Raw genomic sequence first — 22,129 nt, 5'->3', positions numbered from 1 at the left:
TTAAAAATGGTAAATTGAATTCACCCAATCGCCTTGTTGGATAGTTATGAATGGATTGATTTTTTGGAAACATTGAATTAAATACAATGTACATTTGAGAGGTTGTTGTTGTTGTTGTTGTTATAGTTATACATAAACTGATCGAGATTAAACATATATAAGTCTTCAATATTTTATGTTCAAAATATAATGGGTCAGTATGAGACAAATATGCTGTGTGACATATGATACGAAGAGACTTCTTTTGTGATAGTAGTAATTTGTGTAAACGTTCCATAATTTAAATAAGGCAATAATATAACGTAAGCAGGGACGATAATGGTAAACAAAATTTACGCTTGTTAAGTATACCAATGTTGTGTGGAATAGTTTTATATAATTATGTTATCTTTTTGGAATTTCCATGAGAGCGTATTATCGAATGCCATTCCAAGAAACTTAATATGGGATACATTTTCCAAGGGAGTTCCATCCAAGAAATATCAACATGAAGTGTATTTATAGAGTAACTAGACAATAGCAGGACCCGCTGGGAAAACAGTTTTCGGAACTGAAGTGGCTACCCTGGGTAAATATGCCGCTATCATTATTATTATATTTTGTTTTTTGAAGATTTATTGACAATGTATTTGCTCTTATCCATTGGGTGACATTTTCTAGTTCAGAGTTGAATATAATAGCAAGGTGAAGAGGATTTTTATGTGAAAAAAATAAGTTAGAGTCGTCTGCAAAGAGAATGAAAGAAAGAACATCTAATGATCTACAAAAATCATTAATATAAACTATAAACATAATCGGGCCGAGAAGACTACCCTGTGGAACTCCACAATTATTCATTTTTTTTCATTTGAAAATTTCACCCGTTTAAAAAGACATATTGCTTCATATTCAGAGATAGCTCCTGAACCACTCCAAGGACTTCCCACGCACTCCATAATGATGTAATTGGTTAAGTAAAATATCATGATTAATGCTGTCGAAGTACTTGAAGAAGTCCATTTGACGCTGTTATGAATAAAATGAATCCATTAATAAATAGCTCTTCTCCTGTAGCGCGATTCAAACGCTCTCATTGCAAAAAGGTTCCAAGGTCCCCATGGATCACACCTAGCATTTTGCTCTCAATAAACAGAAAGAACAACCTTTACTTAAAAAACTATTTCAAAACCTTGCGACAGAAATAGAAAAAAGTACACTGACTACAAAAATATTTTGATAGGTATACTAAGAAGATGTAAAAAACAATTATTTTCATAATCAATTTAACCCCTATAAGAACGATGTTGAAATACATGGAAAGTTATAAAAAACCTTATACAAGGTAACTTCAAAATGTCTACGCCCGCGAAAATAAATGTTGATGGTGAATTGGAAAAGGATCCCCTTGCCTTGGCAAATGTTTCTAATGACTATTTTGCATCTGTAGGCCAAAATCTTGCCAGCACCATCCCTGCCTCTTCTAAACACTTCACATCTTTTCTTAATGACCCTAATCCAAATTCGGTATATTTCACACCAACAGACGTAAAAGAACAAGCAGATATAATTTTTGGACTGAAGAATAAAATGAGTTCAGGATGTGACGATATAAGTAACATTCTCCTGAAAAGAAATCTGATACACATTATTAAACCTTTGACTTATATCTTTAATTTGTGTCTTTCTACAGGAGTTGTACCTTCCATCATTAAGAAAGCCCGAGTGAGCCCTATATTTAAAAAAAAATGTAATCAGAGGGATAGCCTTGGAGTGGTTCAGGAACTACCTCAGCAGTAGGCAGCAGTATGTTTCCATAGGAAATGTAAATTCCCCTCCCAAATCTGTCTCATGTGGAGTCCCTCAAGGTTCAATCTTGGGTCCGCTTCTTTTTTGGTCTACGTTAATAATTTTTTATAAATCTTCAAGTTCTTTATCATTCATTCTTTTTGCCGACGACTCAAATATATTTTTTTCCCATAAGGACCCCAAACATTTACTTGATACATTCAATAAAGAATTAAAACTAGTCTCGGTGTGGATCAAAGCCATCAAATTACATGCTCTTCAGCAATATCATTGATGAACTCCCAGGTAACATTACTTTTGATAATATTTATATTCAAAGAGTATTAAATACGAAATTTCTAGGAGTAACTATCGACGACAGACTGTCGTGGAAAGAACATATAGATAACACATGCAAAATAATTCCACGGAATGTTGGAATTATCAATAAAGTTGAATTCTACTTCCCGACTCGTATATTATTAAACTTCTACCCTACGCTGATACTCCTGCATTTGAACTTTTGTATTATTGCATGGGGGATTTGTGCGGATTTTCATTTGAATAGACTTTTACTACTTCAGAAGAAAGCTTTGCGCGTTATTTGCCATTCTCATTATCGGGCACATACCAATGTTCTTTTTAAAACTCATGGTATTCTTAAGATCAATGATCCTTACCATTATAATCTTGGATATCTTATGTACAACCTTAGTAGAGATGAACTACATGTACCAGACGTATTTTATTCTATGTTTACAGGAAATATCAACGTTCATCACTACCCTACAAACAAGATCTGTTGGACTTTTTTTTACCTAGAACGAGGACATTATTAACAAACTGTTCATATATTCTGGCATCAGACTTTTGAATTTACTTCCGCAAACTTTACGAAATAAGCCAACTATTCATAGCTTCAATAGAGCACTTTACAAAAATCTAACCAATAACTATAACACTCAAATCATTCATCCTACTTAGGATATCTTGTGGATCTTCTGTTCTTCCGGACCCCCCTCCCCCCCCCCCGTCCTTATTTCATTTATTTTCCCGTCTCTTTTCATTCGCTCTATCTGTGCAGATTTGTTTTTTGTCTGTTTTCTTTTACTCGTCTTTTGTCCTTTGTTTTGTTGTTGTCTTTTTTATTATTTTTCTGTTCGTATACTATTTCTTATGTCTTGTTTTTGTATAAATTTTTGTCATGCCTTGTTCTTGTACCGTTCTGTCACGTCCTGTTTTTGTAACGTTTTGTTTTGTATGTCCTTTTCAATTTTTCTTCATATCTTGTAATATAATCCAGCCTTGTTTGTCTTTTACTTGGGAATATGTAAAAAAATATATATATATTTCACAAGGATTTACATATAATTTCTACAAGAAAGATACATTGACTTGTGTATTATATATATTTTGAACGTCAATAAGAAAGATATGATTTGTATTCAACGACAAGCTTGCTTTTCAGAAGGTTTATATTTCATTTCATAATGTTAGATTATATTTTGCTTTACTTTTTGAAATTTTGGAATGAATAAATTCGTTTATCAATCAATCAAACCAATTCAATATATCTGAATGATGTTAATTTGTTCATGCATTCTTGTTCATTTGCATTTTAGCAAATTATGTAATTATCCATATAACTATTGAACGAAAAAATATGCTTTTATTTGATATGCAAGTCATTATTTTATTCAATTTCATTAAATTTTATTTGAAAGGAACTATGATGGACATATTTCATATTTGTGGACAATTCATGGACAAATCTAATGGAGGAAATTCGCTTGAATTATTATTAACTAAAACACTTTCAAAGTTAGAAACACTGATTTATTAAATATTAGAGAACGAACGTGTGAATGAAGTAGTTTTTCATGGTGTACAAATGGCATTATGGTCATGAAGAGCATTATATTTACTCACAGTTGGACGCGCAATATGTGTATAATTTCATAATATTTACCGCCTTTTTACGAAAAGAAAGTCTGATACTTGAAATTCTTTATACATGTTCAATTCAGGCAAAAGTCTAGCTATTGCAACAATAGATAAGATAATAGTTGCATATGACGATAATGGCTTCTTGACTTATAATGGATTTTCATGATTAAAAAAATTATGACGAATATCTTCTTCCGCAGACCAGTACACCGACGTAAAGCAGGTTGTGTCATCATGATCATCCTTCAGTAACATCTGAAAAAAAAATAGATACACCAAGATTCATTAGTGAAAAGGAATTTTTCATATTTCGAATGCTTGTCCAGAATGAACAAGAATGGTTGATGACCAAAATCTGCATTATTGCTTTTAGAAATGTGAATATCAACAAACTATTTTTTCACATACACTGGGTAATTATGCCAACCCTGCACTTAGTATACAAACAAGAGGGTATTTTTTTTTCAAATTACGAATTGGACATTTTAAGGGGAAGACGCGCAGTAAAAATATCACGATAGTAGTTCGTGTTTGCCTTTCGGCGATTGAGTCTACCATCCCCTTCTATGACAGGTCAGTTATTAAATCAATTTCCAAATATTTTACGGAATTGTTTCTATTAATTTCCTGATTATTATAATTCTTAAAATCGAATGTATATCTGCACTAAGTTTTTACTATCAGTTATCGTTGGATTTGTATATATATGACTTTAACACTCAAACACTATCATCAGCATATAAAATTGGATTTGTTAATACAACTACACATATCATTGATGTTGGACATAAAAATCGAGCCTAAAATGCTTTCTTGAGGAACTTCGAATTTAATAGACAGTGAATCAGAAAGAACCGTGTGCATCCTGTGCATGGTAACAACTTGATGACGATTAGATAAATACGATCCAAACATTGTCACACATGCAGAGTATAAACCCTGGCATCGCTTATAGTTTCTTTATAAGTATATTATGATTTACAGTATCAAAGGTTTTTGTAAGTCTCAGAGAACCACTACAACCACGCGCCCACAACAAACCCAACACAAACTTTTCTGTAACAGGGTAAAAATTAAAACTACCATTTGAAATACCCTTTTCTTCATAATACTTTTGAAATTGTCAGTTTCTGCATGAAATTTGTTTGTACTTACTGGTAATTCACAAACTATATAATTTGACGGCCATGCACAGTCGTGTAAAATGACGACGAAACTCACTTGCAAGGTATTTAAACGTGTCAATTATCCCTTTCAATAATACACTAACCTATTTGGAAGTCTGCACGGATGATTTGCTCTCCATCATCATCGTTGACTTGAGCCACACACGAGTAATTTCCAGCATAGATCTCCTCGATTGCATCAAAGTGAAAGACCAGCCCAGAAGGCAGGATACGCACCCCTTCTGCAAGCTGATTCGCTTCATGTATAATGTATGACAGAAGAAGCAACATAATGTCTAGATTATACAGTATTGCCATGATTTCGGGGGATATTAAAAGGCTACCCCCCCCCCCAGTCCACACACACCACATTCTCCATCGGGGATATAGCACACCCCCCCCCCCTTATTGGGTTGCCACCGTAAGGCTTCTTTCATCACAATATCGGGTTATCGCATTCGGTTGGGCAATCGCAAGACTGCTCCAGTAGACCGACGCTACGTGAAAATTATTAGTCAAATATATAATTCGGGTCAATTTTAACAGATCTTTGGTAAAAATCATAAGCCTAATATACAAAGGATCGGGCAAACTGGACCTTATACCCTTTTCATAAACCTATCCTCCAATTAGCCGCCTAAGAGTAATGCGGATAATTCAATAAAAATTGCGTTCATAAACTCCGAAAATAAGCCGCATTATTTTTACGAGCGCCCGTCCTGAAAAAGGGGGATAATCGCCATGACAACTGGACACGCCCCCTCCGATGCGGTTGTGTTGGAAAAGGGTGACCTTGTGACCGCACCATGGCAATTATCCGCATAATTTGGAAATGCGTTCATAAACTCAAAATCTTGTCCCGATGCTGCTATTATGCGGATAATAGCAGCATCAGAGTAATGCGGATAACTCTTGTCCTCCTCCAATTTTACGACCAAATTATGCTGCTATTAGCCGCCTAATTCATTTTAATGGGGTTTATGAAAGTTTAGTTTCGGAAATAAAGGGGGTCTTTACTCGAAACGTCGGGTATTGCGATTGCCCGACTAGACTCGATATTAAACCCGATGTGATGGCGCCCATGACCATAATGGGACTATGATATCTATGAAAGTTACAACCGTCAGAGTCATACTGAATAAACTACAAATTTCAGTAATATAGATGGATATAATACGCTATGTTTGTTTAAAAACATGAGACGTTTCACATGTGTTGCATTACCTGTTCATGCCCCAAGCTGACCTTTTAAGACCTCTAATAACATTTAAATGACCCCTTCATGATGGCATAAATGTTATGCATTTAACATATTTGAATTTGATTTTTCATTACCTTAAATTTGATACCGAGCATAATAATGTTTATTATTTAAAATAGTAAAAAAAAAATCATAATTGAGGAGAATGTGAACAAGTGGGCGTAGTTCATGACGTAAAAAATCCAATGTGGTACCCTTCGGATTCTTGAAGAAGACATCATATAGTACCACTTTATGCAGGAAAAAAAAATTATATAACCAACTTGACGGTCATGCTGAGGTTCTACTGGACTACGCTTACATCCAACACGAAAAAAGTGTAACATGCGCTATAAACGTAATTATTAATGTAAATTGCCGATTCGTTCGCAGCTAACTACATGTACCTTCATTTAGTCTTCTGAAATTCCGTTCATCAAAACTTCTAGTCAGGCTGCATATGTCATCTACTTCGAAAAATTGGCTAAGTCTGATTTTTCACTTTTATGTGATTGGTGACATCATAAGGAACAACTTCCAACTTGGTGACAAATTTCTAATGGTCATCTTGACCATGTGAGGAGTCAAAATTGGGTCAATATGGGTCAATTTTTGGAATTGCCTGGATTGTGTTGAGTCATATATCAAATTGTTTGTCTGGCTATACTGAACAAAAAAGTGTACACAATCATATACTCTTGACCTCCCATTAAAAAGTTATGCCCGGAAATGTCAAGAGGTAAACGAACTTTCGTTACATTGTATATTATATGGCAAATTACACTGAAGGTGATAAAAAGCTAATATTTTCGTTTTTTCTGTTTTGCATGTGTGTACTTTTTTATTTTTTGTTTTAATAAGTTCATCTTCAGAAGTCGTTATCCATAAGATATTAAGGGTCAGGACAAGGTCAGGGAAAGGTCAAGAGGTCAACAAACTTTCATTGGTAGCCAAAATACACTATAAAAGCGGTTTGAATTTAGAAGTAGGTTCTTCATTTTGAAAAGTCTCTAAGAAGACATTATCACGAATTTCCTAGAAAGCCAGTGAACACTTTTTGCGAGAGTGATCACGAATTTCCTTGTTGACCATAGTAGATTGCGAGACAAATGAATACCCTCTAACGATTCAGACATTATCCAATAGATAAAAAGGAGGTAAAATGTGCCCATTTAGGAACAAAATAGATAACCAGTGATAGACGTCGAATAGTTTGAGTGTGGTATCATGGTTTATTGCAGGAATACCTTAAAACGACTTGACAAAACCTATAAAAATCGTATTCTTCATGACGTTATAAGTGCAACCAGCTCTTTCCTAGTTGCTTGATTTAGGAACTCAATTCAAGTTCTTTTCAATTCCAATTTACCGGTCTTTGATATGTAAAGAAACTTTTCATCCATTTGCTTTGTACAGAATATTTTAATCAACAGAAAATATTGTAATGTACTGGGGTATATGTGTAATACTATGCTAATAAACACATCGATTGATCAGTGCTCCAAACTACAAAGAAAGATGCCCAACATCTTATTTGACTTAACTTACGAATAAGATAATGAGGTTAGGATTGAGGATGATATGATAAGTTGGGCTCCAATAATTTTATTGTTCCTTGATTAATTGGAACGAGTGACGGTTATATTATTTCTAACAAAGAGGCAACATTTTCAGGCATGCTCATTGTAGTCGTTAGTGTCCATTATGCTGATGTGATATATTCTGACCATTTCTGGAACCAAAAGGGACTGCACAATATTTCTGATAGTGCTGTCATTAACACGGCTTTTAGGCCTACTATTTTATCAAGTGTTTATCAAGTTTTTTTTTTCCAGAGCTTACAACGTGAATCTAAACTTAATACCTGTTCTCACGATAATGATATGCATAGATGCTGATTGTTCTTTTGTCGTTTTTTTTCTCCTACTTTGTGAACTATCTGGATGTTGCCAGAAAGAATAATCACATCAAATTTCATTGAAGTAAACCACGGCCATGCCGCAGCGGGCGGAGGTAGCAGCGGCCCCCAGAAATTGGGAAAACTTGCAATTTTTTTTTACTAAAAGATACATAATAATTGACCAAAAGTATGCACGAAATCTATAAATTTCTCTTTACAATATGCAAAAGCGGCCCCGATGATTAGCTCAGAACAGCACAACACCAGAATTGTGTAGCCCTTCTTGGCTCCAGAGATCGAGTAATGGTCAAAATATATGACATCAGCATAATTGACATACACTTCTACAATATGCATGCCTGCATGATGTTGCCTCTTTGTCAGAAATAATATAACCGTCACACATTTTGAATTAATTAAGGAGCAATTGGAGTCCAACTTATAATATCATCCTCAATCCAAACCACATAATATTATTCTTAGGTTAATCCAAATAAAATGTTATGCATCTTTCTTAGGAGCTTGGGCACTGGTCAATCGATATCTATTCTGTTAACATAGTATTATACTTATACCCTACTACAATACAATAATTTCTGTTGATTGAAATATTCTGACAAAGCAATGAAGGAAATGTTTCTTTACATATCAAAGACTAGTAAATTGAAAATGAATTGAACTCAAAAATTGATTTCCTTAAAAAAAGAAACTCGGAAAGAGCTGGTTGCACTTATTACATCATGAAGATGATAAGATTTTAAGGGCATAAGGGTTTGTCAAGTTGTTTCACGGTATTCCTGCAATACCATGATACCACGCTAAACGCATTCGACGTCTATCTCTGTTAATCTATTTTGTTTAATGTTATAGATACAGGCTTTTCAAAATAATGAACCCATACAAATGAGACTTCTACGATTCTAGTCGCTTTCAGTGTATTTTAGCTACATGTTAGCCTTTTGACCTTTCCCTGACCTTGTCTTGACCCTAATATTTTCTGGATAAGGATCTCTGAAGGTGAACTTATTAAAATCGAAAATAAAAAAAGTACAAACATAAAAAAGAAAAGAAAGAACCCCCCGGAAAATAGCTTTCTTAACACCTTGAGCCTGTTGCATAAAACTTTTTACCTGAGAAAACTCTGGTAAAAACTGAAAACTAAGGTTAGTCTGATTTCTGCCATTGACTTTAACGCAGGGCAAAAACTCCGGTAAAAACAACCTGAGTTTTCTCAGGTAAAAAGTTTTATGCAATGGGCCCCTTCAGTGTAATTTGCCATATATACAATGCAACGACAGTTCGTTGACCTTTTGCTATTTCCGGTCATAACTTTTTTACGGGAGGTCAAGAGTATATGATTGTGCACACTTTTTGCTCAGTATAACCAGACAAATAATTCGATGTATAACTCGACACAATCGGGGCAATTCCAATAATTGACCTCTATTGACCCCATTTTGACCCCTCACATGGTCAAGATGACCATTAGAAATTTGTCACCAAGTTGAAAGTTGATCCTTGTGATGTCACCAATCACATAAAAGTGAAAAATCAGACTTAGCCAATTTGTCGAAGTAGCCGGTAAATCATGACATTATGCTGCCTGACTATTCGCCTACCAACCATTTGGTCCAATCATCACTTCCTCTAATCACCAGTTCGTCAATGACCATTTCGTCTCATACATGTTGGTCTTACATCTGTTTTATTTTCATTAAATTTGCCCAATTAACACTTAGAAGGATTAGACCAACTGGTAAATGGTCAAAATGCCTATTGGACCATAGATTCCTATCATGCATAAACTTGACCACTAGCACACAGATGAGAGGGTGAACCTGGTGTGCTTTCGACCCCAAGCAAATATCACCGACGACCAAGAAAAATACAGGAAATGAATGGAAAAAGTGGTGAAGTTATATTTTGTCTGAATATCATGTCAACATTTGTCATAGAATTAGATTTTTATTTATAAACAAGTGGAATGCCTCTGGCCATCTCACCTGCATCACGCGGTTCAATATAGCAGCAGTGCTGACTTTGAATACTACTCTAACTCGCACAAGATGTTCAGTGATACATGGTTACTCTTATGTCCACTTTTTATGAACTAGACCTATAAACTTACAGAAATTTGATTATTATTCAACAAAAAACCCCAACATGGCCAAAGTTCATTGACCTTACATGACCTTTGACCTTGATCATGTGACCTGAAACTCGAACAGGATGTTCAGTGATACTTGATTACTCTTATGTAATCAGATCCATAAACTTTCAAAGTTATGATGGTAATTCAACAGATACACCCAATTAGGCCAAAGTTCATTGACCTTTGACCTTAGTCATGTGACCTGAAACGCGCTCAGGATGTTCGGTGATACTTGATTACTCTAATGTCCAAGTTTAATGAACTAGACCAATAAACTTTCGAAGTTATGATGGTAATTCAACCGATTCGGCCAAAGTTCATTGACCCTAAATGACCTTTGACCTTAATCATAAGACCTGAAACTTGCACAAAATTTTCAGTGATGCTTGATTACTATTATGTCCAAGTTTCATGAATCAGATCCATAAACTTTCAAAGTTATGATGGGAATTCAACAGATATCCCCAATTAGGCCAAAGTTCATTGACCCTAAATGACCTTTGACCTTGGTCATGTGACGTGAAACTCATGCAGGATGTTCAGTGATACTTGCTTACCCTTATGTCCAAGTTTCATGAACTAGGTCCATATATTTTCTAAGTTATGATGATATTTCAAAAACTTAACCTCAGGTTAAGATTTTGATGTTGATTCCTCCAACATGGTCTAAGTTCATTGACCCTAAATGACCTTTGAACTTGGTCATGTGACATGAAACTCTGATAGGATGTTCAGTAATACTTGATTAATCTTATGGCCAAGTTTTATTAAGTAGGTCTATATACTTTCTAAGTTATGGCGTCATTTCAAAAACTTAACCTCAGGTTAAGATTTGATGTTGACGCCGCCGCCGCCGCCGTCGGAAAAGCGGCGCCTATAGTCTCACTTTGCTTCGCAGGTGAGACAAAAACCTGTATTTTTTTGCTTCCTGGAAGGTTCCTTTACAACAGTTTTCGGCCCTTGGTGAATTTACTGGACCAACAGTGACCAAAACAGGGCAAAGCGGCACGCTTTCGCTGCTACGAGCCGTCGTAGCTAACAGGGACAACGCATTCTAACTACATGGAAGATATTTTCGAAGAAGGCATATTAACATGTCCTGTCGAGTCAGACGAAATTTAATAGTGTTCATGGTGTTAATTTCAATTTACTTATTCAAATATTAGAATCGCACTAGAATGAGGATCATGGTAATTAACTGTTTTATAGGTTATTTATAAATACGATGACAACAAATATCCCATGGATAGGAGGAGGCCGTGTACAGAGGAGAGTCCCCACCTTAGCATATCAAGAACATTAGCATATCAAGAACATAGTGCATTGTTTGTAGATGTCAAGGGGAAACCCCGATTTAATGGTCACCTTATAATCCCCCACCCCGTATTACTTATATTGGGAACGAGAGAATTGCAGCAAAGTGATTCAGTACGCTTACGCCTCCCAGGGACGCCGTCATTAACAATTCAATAGGTGGGCTGATGATGTCATGTCCCCAGATTAATTTGCATTATGTCATGTACAAATATACATGTACAAATAATATATATGTTCTTAAATTTATTTGTAACCCTTGTAATAAAACAAGTTGCAGCAATGGCTATCTTACACACTTAACTTCAAGTCGATTTATTATTTCCTTATAGGTTTGCTTTTAGAAAAACACTCGATTTGAATAGATGTAATTTCACCTAGTGACATACAAAAAAATAAACGTGATAAAGGGGGGGGGGTATATCCCTTTAAAATCGATAAAAACGGTTTGGTGTAAAAATTTAGTCTAGATGACCGGTGCAAAAAACAGCAAGAATTGTTTAGAATTATGGTACAAGCATGAAATTTGGCTGACAGGTAGAGTAAATAGTGTTGAACATTTTAGCAGGGAGTGCCAACCTGATCTCTCCTTGCTAGGTAACATGTTTATCTTAGCCACCACCATTTTGAGGCTGTTACCTACATTTTAATAACTTTATTTTTATTTTAAGTCTCACTTTTACAATCCCAGTCAAGAAACATTACATGTATATATATAGAAACAGTTGCAACTATAGGTAATAATTGTTGAATACAACATCTTGAAAGCGTCATTGACTATTCACTAAGTAATGAAGCTGTACATTTGGTGATTGTATAACTGAATCTTTTGAGAGAAATGGTTATATAAGTAACTGACACATCGCTATTAACGCCGCATCCTAAAAATCAAGATGATTTAGGGGTAGACTGCAAGATAGTAAATGATGTATATACCAGGTCATCAAAAGGTATGGTTTGAAAATGTTAAGCAATGTAATGGCGTTGGTATAGCTTCCTACCTGCTTGAGATGAATTCTTTCACCATTCTCGCACATTATATTTAAGCATCGTTTTTTTTTCAAAAATAAATTATTCTAATCCCAAGTTTACCTAAGATTAAGAAGAGTTTCTAGATAATGACGAAATATGAATTATTTACGTAATGTACAACTGGACAGTTTCCAATAGCTTGGGACTTTGGGTTCAATTTTAGCACATGAATCGAATATTTCATTTGTCGCACATGTCTTCTCAAGGTTGGGCATATCAATGTATTTAGTCCAAAATCAAGGTTAAGACTGTCTAAATACATAGGGGAAAGCAAAACCACGATGAAGCATTTTTATGCGCGACAAAGGATATTAGATGCAACAGAGGAATACATCGAGAAAGTTACAGGCATTATCTTCTTCAAAGTGTAAGAGGCATTTCTCGCCATAAAGAAATTATATAAGGGGATGGTGTCATCAGCAGAAGCGTGTCCATCTGAGTTGGACATGCAAAGAAGTATTGTAGACATATGGAAGGAAGAAGCATTTTACACTGTTCTGTGGCCGAATATGGATCACTTACAGTCAACCAGATATCACAAGTGCTTCACATACGTAAGTGACAAAGTCAGCTGCTAATAGTCCTGCAAGATCTTTCAAGTCATGATTGATCTTAAGCTGCTGGATCCCAGCCAAAAACACCTGCAATCGGAAATGACAGGCCAAAATCAACTTCTGCAAGACTTTTCAAGTCATGATAGATCTCTGAGCTGCAAGATCCACAACACGCCTATAAATAGAACCGGACAGTGCAAATCATCTTCCGAGATCGTTCACGTCATGATAAATCCTGGAGATTCATCCATGTCAAAACACCTGGAAACAGAACGGACAGGTCCAATTCAACTTCTGCAAGATCCAGGCCAACACGCCTGGTAACCTAAATGAATGGTCAAAATCACCTTTCACGTCGATCATCATAGACGGAGCTGCGCAGGTTTGATCCAAGTCAAAACACCTAGAGACGGAACTTCCAAGTCGCTTGCACGTGGCAATGGGTCGCACGCCGGCGGGAACGACATCATGGGCATGGAGAGCTCCCGGGAGAGCAAATATGATTTTCATTGCAGGCTATGTATTAAGGAGTAGGTAAACCAAGGCAGAGTGTGTTAAGACCCCCTCACACCTAACCAAATTGCCTGAAATATTCCTTGCGATGCCTGGCGAATGACATTTTTTAAAAGAAATCCTTTTCAACGGTAACTGATAGTAAATTATATTTACCCTTCGTGTTTGGGTTCGTACATCTTCTGAACTAACAGCTGCGATTATTCAAATTCGTGCGGAAATTTTGAACAAGTTATACAGTGCATTGTATAACAATTATTACTATAGCAATGATATGGAATCTATAGCAATCGTTGCTTTGAATAAATAGCTTAAAACTGTTGTGATGCAAGGATACATGCTTTATATTAAAATTTATGTGACATATCGCTCGTAAAAAATGTTACTCAAGCCCGATAAAGCTCAGTTACCAAGGTTATGTAACCTAGAAACTGTTGCTACATTTGGTAAACTCACATTGGCACCTCCTAGTCAGGTCCAGATTTTAAAAAATGTGCTTAGAAAAAGTGCTTTAGGCATTTTGTGTTAATGCTTATTTATCAATTGTTTTAAGGTAATTCAGGGGTGCTGAACCCAAAAATGCTGTTTGCCAAACTTGATTCCGACGTTTTCATCCTCATGCAAATCGGCAAAAAACAAAATGGCGGCATTTTTAATGCAGTTTCCCATATTAAACGATTTTATGGGTGATTATATTTAAAAAATTGGGATCTATGCGTTATTTTTGATACCCAGGGTTGCAAACATAATGTGTCTGATTGATTCGTCAGCCATCTTAAATTCCAAGATGGCTGCCATGATTCACAGCTGCTGATTTGATAAATAATAAGGCAAAATGTTTGATAATTTGGGGGCGATGCTGGCATATTCACATTGGATATCTTTAACGTGTCCGCCATTTTTTCCTCGCCTGCATAGCAGAAGCAAGACATGGCCGTCGCTTTTCCGACGGCGGCGGTGAAGTCAACATCAAATCTTAACCGAGGTTAAGTTTTTGAAATTTCATAACTTTTAGGGTTTAGATGTCTATTTCATGAAACTTAGGCATGTTAGGATTAAACAAAGTCTATTGACACAGGTTATAGTTACAAAACGTTGTAAAGGTTACCATGAAATCCAACATAGCGTCCACAACGGCAGTCGTTGTACCATCACCTCCAAAAATAAAGTAAATCCTCAAAATCAAAATCATCAAAAAGTTTTCAAAGCAGATAATGAATCAGGACATCCCCGTTTACAAGATAGTCAGTGAGTGTGTCAGAGAATCAAAGATTACCTTCCAAAATGGCGTCTATAAAGGACGTTGTAACTTTGAAATGGTCCAAATTCATATAATATCCACCTGATAGAAATAATTTTGGGGTCTACCGAGAATAAAATAAAACATATAAAAAATCATGATTCCAAAGGGAAAAATTACATTGGAAAAACTTCAAGGTTTATCAGTGGTGCAGTTTTGCCCCCCCCCCAAAAAAAAAATAATAATGATGACTTTAAAAGTAGTTGCTATTTCTTAAAAATCTGGCTGCAAAGTTCATATACTATCCACCTACAATGTAAGAACATTTTTGTGCCTTTCTCATGATTTCAAGGGTCATATGATATAGGTGAAGACAGATTACAGGGAACCACTGTTGTCCATTTTGTCAAAAAATTGAAGAAAAAATTTACAAAAATTACATTCAAATTGGCCACCATTGTTCCAAAAATAACAATACTTCATATCCCATCTAGTGCCACTATTTTTGTGTCTCTGTTTCTAAGACTCATGAAAATATGCTTTACAAGTATTAGTGACATAATTAGGTGGTGGTGCACCAATAAGTAAACATCCAAAAACAAACTTTAAAAAATAAGGTACACTTTCACCTAAAAATTTCCATAATTCACTGATAAGTATTTCAAGACACGTCATTTTTGTGCTCAGGACTATCCTATGGTTTCATGATGAGGGGACAGCAGTCATTTCACGCAATTTTAGAAGTCGCTTTGGACTTTTTACGACGAAAAGGAAACTGACCATCTTTTTTTATTTATTCCGATTTAATATTTAAGCCTTCAAACCACAATACATGTAGTGTAGATTTTGTTCACCTAATTATGACTGTGTTTAGCTGATGGAAGTCTTTTAAGACTCACTTTGGAAGCCAACTTTAAATAATAGGCAAAATGGACCGCTTCATACCATTATAACTAATCCAAAAGTATTATTGAACCCTTGAAACCATAGTGTAGACACCAACATCATATTTCCCAAATGGATTTTAAATAGATTATGTCAATTTTTGAGTATCAGCAGCCATTTTAGACTCTTAATTGGAAGCCATCTTGGATTTTTAGACATACAGGACCATTGATTGCCCTTGTAACTTATCCTAATGTATTACTTGACCATTTAAACCAAGGGTTAGACAACATAATCATATACCCCAGGCGGATATTAAACAAATTATGACAGTTTTTAGGTAACAATAGCCATTTTAGACCCCCAATTGTTGGAAGCCTTTTTGGATTCTTGGACATGCTGGACCTCTAACTGTCCTTGTAACTAGTCTTAATGTATTACTTGACCCTTTCAACCATGGGTTAAACACCACAATCATATACCCCGGGCTGATACTAAACAAACTATGTCAAGTTTTTCAGTGAGAACTATATAGACTCCATTTTTGGAAGCCATTATGGATTTTTGGACATAATGGAACCACTAACTGTCCTTGTAACTTGTCCCAATATAATACTTGACCTTTTAAACCATGCGTTATACTGAAAATATCATATTTTCCAGGCGGTTATTAAACAAACTGTGTCGGTTTGTAATTAACGACAGACATTTTATACTCCATTTTTGCAAACCATCCTGGATTTCTGGACACGGAGGACCATAGACTGTCTTTTTACTTGTCCAAACGTATTTCTTGACCCATTAAATCAAGGGTTAGACACCAACATCATATTATGCCCAAGGCAGGTATTAAACAAACTATGTCGGGTTTGGGTTTTTTTTTTAGATAAAAACAGCTATTTTAGACTCCAATTTTGAAAGCCATCTTGGATTTTTGGACATAGTGGACGGTTGACTGTCCTTGTAACTTGTCCCGGTTTACTTCTTGACCCTTGCCTGAAATCACCAATTAATACAACCCAAATCAAACACACTGAAATGCGTAAAAGATGAACTATGAATTATTAGGCCATGGCAGCCATTTTTACGCAATCTTGGATTTTCAGGTACCCTGGGGTGCTTTTGTTCACTCTTTCCCTTTTCGCCTTCCACCATTGAATACTCATATGCACCGGAAAAGGTGTCTAAGGTAGATAAAGTGCCGGTTATTTTGATTTTCAATTAATGGCGGCAATCTTAGACGCCATCTTGAAAATAACCACTTTCCCAGATACGGATTTTGGTGGATTTTTAGTATGTTATTTTTTAGATCAAATAGTACCAAAAACCGATGACAAACATTTTTGTTACAAGTTTTGGGGGTCAGAATAGAGTAACAAGTGGAATGCCTCTGGCCGTCTCACCTGCATCACGCGGTTCAATATAGCAGCAGTGCTGACTTTGAATACTACTCTAACTCGCACAAGATGTTCAGTGATACATGTTTACTCTTATGTCCACTTTTTATGAACTAGACCAATAAACTTACAGAGATATGATGGTTATTCAACAAAAAACCCCAACATGGCCAAAGTTCATTGACCTTACATGACCTTTGACCTTGATCATGTGACCTGAAACTCGAACAGGATGTTCAGTGATACTTGATTACTCTTATGTACAAGTTTCATGAATCAGATCCATAAACTTTCAAAGTTATGATGGTAATTCAACAGATACACCCAATTCGGCCAAAGTTCATTGACCTTTGACCTTGGTCATGTGACCTGAAACGCGCACAGGATGTTCAGTGATACTTGATTACTCTAATGTCCAAGTTTAATGAACTAGACCAATAAACTTTCAAAGTTATGATGGTAATTCAACAGATACCCCCGATTCGGCAAAAGTTCATTAACCCTAAATGACCTATGACCTTAATCATGACACCTGAAATTTGCACAAAATTTTCAGTGATGCTTGATTACTATTGTGTCCAAGTTTCATGAATCAGATCCATAAACTTTCAAAGTTATGATGGGAATTCAACAGATATCCCCAATTCGGCCAAAGTTCATTGACCCTAAATGACCTTTGACCTTGGTCATGTGACGTGAAACTCATGTAGGATGTTCAGTGATACTTGATTAACCTAATGTCCAAGTTTCATGAACTAGGTCCATATATTTTCTAAGTTATGATGACATTTCAAAAACTTAACCTCAGGTTAAGATTTCGATGTCGATTCCTCCAACATGGTCTAAGTTCATTGACCCTAAATGACCTTTGACCTTGGTCATGTGACATGAAACTCTGATAGGATGTTCAGTAATACTTGATTAACCTTATGGCCAAGTTTTATTAACTAGGTCCATATACTTTCTAAGTTATGACGTCATTTCAAAAACTTAACCTCAGGTTAAGATTTGATGTTGACGCCGCCGCCGCCGCCGCCGCCGTCGCCGTCGGAAAAGCGGCGCCTATAGTCTCACTTTGCTTCGCAGGTGAGACAAAAATGGGTGTAGAATGGTGGCCATTTTGTTTTTGCCAATTTGAGGATTTTAACATCAAAATCAAGGTTGGCAAACAACAAATTTTGACTCGGCGCCCTCAAAATATGTTAAAGCACTTCTCACTTCAGCATTAACACGATTTGCCTAAGGCAGTCTACTTTTCTCAAATCTGGACCTGACTATTCTGATAAAAGTGTTAAGAATAACTTGCTATAACTTTGTGCCAGTGTTTATACTTGAACCATTTTCATAACATTTTTTTCACCAATCACCTTGACTAGCGGCAGAATGGAAAAGGTAAGAATTTCAGAGGAGTAATTGGCAGACGCAAAAAAAATGCTGACACGACTGGGATAACAATTACAAATTAAGGTAAAATGGCAGGCATATGATATATTTATGCAAACGGGCCTAGTCCAGCGCTTCCCCCTTGTCATTTTAACCTCTATTTTTGTTTCCCGGCAGGTAGCTGTTCTTAGCAAGCCCGAGCGTACAGATATGATTATGAAACTACATAGTGTGGCACGATTGTATGCTAGACACAATAGGTCGCTATGTGTAAGTTTGACTAAACATCATGTTCTGACTGAGTCATGCATTGACCATCGTAATCTGAACGTCTATTCTAATATACTTATGGGGATCGAAACGTTGAACAACACACAATGCAACACATGCATGGAGGCGCTGAATACATTCTGTATAATATGAAATACTATATGGTTACCTGGAAAGTCTCCGACGAACCACTGGAGTGATGCATCTTCTCTGTTAGGTGTACACTCCAGGTTGACCTCGGTACCTGCTTCTACGTTCAAGTTGCTGGGTGATTTCACTGTAAAGGCAAGTTCTGCTGCTCCACGAATACTCTCGTTGAACTGTTGCTCGACGTTTTTAGAATATGCAACTGTCACATTTTTAGAACGAAGCCAGTGGAGATATCTCGAAATTTGTGTATAGAATCCGTATTCTCCCTCTCTAGCACATCCGATACCCCAGCTCACAATCCCTAACTGATACCACCGACCATCATCATGACGAAAGGCAAACGGACCTCCACTGTCGCCGTGACAGGAGTCTCGTAGAGTTAAGTAATAACCCGCACAAAACATGTTATCTGTAAATATTCCTTCCTCTGATCCATCTTGTTTGACTAGACTTCGTCGACAATCTTGTCGATCAACAAATGGTAATTCTACCTCTTTCATAAACCGACTGCTACCGGCCTTCTCCGCTATTTGACCCCATCCGTTAACGCGTCCGAGTCTATTAACAGACTCTTCCAACATGGCCAAGAGACGATTGGCCAGAGCACCAGGTGCAAGGCAAATTGGGCGAATGTACGAATTGAAGCTCCATAGTGGTGGATCTATACGCATCAAAGCGATATCATTGTCATGATTTCTCAGGTTGTCATCATTTTTCGTGTGGTCATAATCCTCGTGCCTAATAATTTCAGCTGGATAGTGGGTCTGTTGAAACTTGTCTGGTAGTTCTGTGTCATAGTCTCCGAAAATTATCCTCAAGTCTTCCTTCCGAACTATGTTTCCATGCTTATCGAACATGCAGTGCGCGGCAGTTAATACCCACCTCTGGTCAAGGATAGTACCACCACAGATGGAAGTCCACTCTGGCTCCAACCCATTATTAAAAGTTTTTTTCTCGATTCGTACCATGTAGGGTGCCGAACCATACTTTGATTCTGTCCCCCCTACCACACGGGCTTGGTTTATTTGGACGGTGTCACTGCTCCAACCGAGGCTCTCTTCGTTCATTGTGTCCATTGGTTCGGTGCGAACATTTACTCGTGGAGACGGAGTAGTCTGTGCTTCCTGCCAGAAGGTAATCTTGCCACAAACTGAAAATAAGTAAGTAAATTTATGTAAATAACTTTTGCTCTTGTTGTTCTGCTCTGGAGTGCCTTGAGCATCTAATCAAGATGCCCAAGATGGAAGCTGCGCAATACAAATTTCATATATCATTATTAAAGAAAGTGATCATATTCATAAGCATGACAACGACAAACCCAGAACCAACAAGTTTCAATTGGTTTAACCCGGATAAGACGGGGTGGGGGGTTGACATTTTTTGCGAAAAATATGCGAAGCTTCGGAGCGGATTTCTTTCTTCTTCTTTCTCCATGAGAAGAAAATGCTATGCTTTGAGCGGATTTCTTTGTTCTTTTTCTCAATAAGGCAAAAATGCTAAGCCTTGGAAAGAAAATTTGAGTGTTAAAATGGGGTTCCCCTCCGCAAGCAGCTGTTAAAGTAATCCTTTTTTGGTCAGATGAAAACGTATATTTAAAATTTCTGCTTGCGCTTCACGATCGCAGTAATTATTTAGATGAATACATATCTCGTTTAGGATTACAAACATTGTCTAGAATGTTTAAATTTAGGATAAAATACATGAACGAAAAAAGAACTAAAAGAGTGAAAACTATCTAAATAAGGCTTATGAGATTATCATAATTTATATTCATGTTTTTTGCCAGTGCCCCCAAGCCGTGACTCACAGTACACCACTGGTGGTAGACATGGTAGTTGTATAAGCATAAGAAGATGAAATTTATTATTATCGTCTTACCTTGAGAAATGTCAATTTCAGGTGGATTAATCAAATGAAGCCAGGCATCTACGCGACCCTGAGTCCGTCCACGCTCATCACGAACAACGCAAGTATACTTCCCTCTATCTCCTTCATCTATATTGATCAAATTCAGGTTCCCTTGTTGCTGTTACAAACAAAACAATATACAACGTCTGTCATTTAATATCTTACTTATTTATCTATTTTATTTATTCATTTATTCATTTATTGCAAATCTTCATCCAGAGTAACCTGTTCAAGTACATGTTTTTCAACTCACACAATATGTACAATTAAAATATTCGTAAAAATGACTGACCTTCCACAGTGCTCTACATTATTATCTACATTCATAACATCAACAGAATAATTACAATTTGCCCCCCCCCCTCCACAAAAAGTGTGGTAAAATGCCCTCGCCTTGGCCCCTGTTAGTCTTATATCAACTCGTTAACTCTTTGGAAGCTCATTTATACAATATTGTACCCTAACCAACGTGCAGAAATGCATTGCTAATGCATCCCGCGTTGTGTACCCATTGCATACGTGTTTTATACGCTCTATTCTTCGAGCATCCGTCGTCCACTGTGATTTCGACCGCGCAAAAAGTTTTGAGCTGCATAAAACTTTTAAAACGATTGAACTTTCCGCCGTGTACAGGGTCAGGGGCGTCAATCCTGGGGGGGGGGTCGTCCCACCAATGAAAATATTGGGGCAACCATATTATCATTTTGCCCCCCCCCCCAAATAATTCCGCATGTGCAAAAATAAAATTATGAGATTGTAATGTTACACGGAAATCACCAAGCGATATTGACATACACAACTCGTTCTTTATTCAAAATCGTGCTCAAAATGTCTCTGGTGAAAGTATCAGCACTGTTGGACGAGTTATGTGATTAATGTAACCCACAATTTTATTGAGTTATGTAAATTTGGTGCAGTGTCCAATGTTGTAAACTTGATCTACCTATTATAGATACATATGACATGTATGACGTAGCTCGTGTAGTCTTTCCATTTCTTTTTTACTGTTCGTTACCATATTTACTCACGATATAGAAGTTTCCTTGTTGCAATAGTTGACCATCTTTTTCCCACACTACACTAGACGTATTTTCTCTTGGAGAGCAGTGAAATATGTGTTCATCATTGATGTTTTTATACGCATCAATAGGGAAAACACTGAAGTGACGATGAGGGTTGAAAGCTGGTAAAAGATAAAGGAACAAATTGATTATTTTAAATATCAGTTTTGTCATACTTTAAAGCCAATTTTTATTTACCTTGGCTAAAATGTAATCTAGTACATATATACTAGGGCCAATAATGATTAAGTAC

At 36.5% G+C, this 22,129-nt stretch overlaps 1 protein-coding gene across 1 annotated transcript in view; it reads right to left on the bottom strand.

Annotated features, from left to right (window-relative positions):
* Nucleotides 1–404: 404 nt before the first annotated feature.
* The window catches only part of LOC121410074 (low-density lipoprotein receptor-related protein 1B-like), a 146,051-nt gene continuing 124,326 nt past the window's right edge, over nucleotides 405–22,129 (bottom strand). Inside the window, exons 26-30 of the mRNA XM_041601932.1 lie at nucleotides 21,844–21,998; nucleotides 20,786–20,933; nucleotides 18,927–20,057; nucleotides 4,982–5,134; nucleotides 405–3,966 (exon numbers count right to left, since the gene is read on the bottom strand). Coding sequence (XP_041457866.1) covers nucleotides 3,950–3,966; nucleotides 4,982–5,134; nucleotides 18,927–20,057; nucleotides 20,786–20,933; nucleotides 21,844–21,998 — 1,604 coding nt within the window. The 3' untranslated portion in view covers nucleotides 405–3,949. The remainder of the gene's footprint in view (nucleotides 3,967–4,981; nucleotides 5,135–18,926; nucleotides 20,058–20,785; nucleotides 20,934–21,843; nucleotides 21,999–22,129) is intronic.

This window comes from Lytechinus variegatus, chromosome 3 (assembly GCF_018143015.1).
Source record: "Lytechinus variegatus isolate NC3 chromosome 3, Lvar_3.0, whole genome shotgun sequence".
Classification (NCBI taxonomy): domain Eukaryota; kingdom Metazoa; phylum Echinodermata; class Echinoidea; order Temnopleuroida; family Toxopneustidae; genus Lytechinus; species Lytechinus variegatus.
Note: the sequence above shows the minus strand (reverse complement) of the source record. Positions and strands in the feature narration are given on the sequence as shown.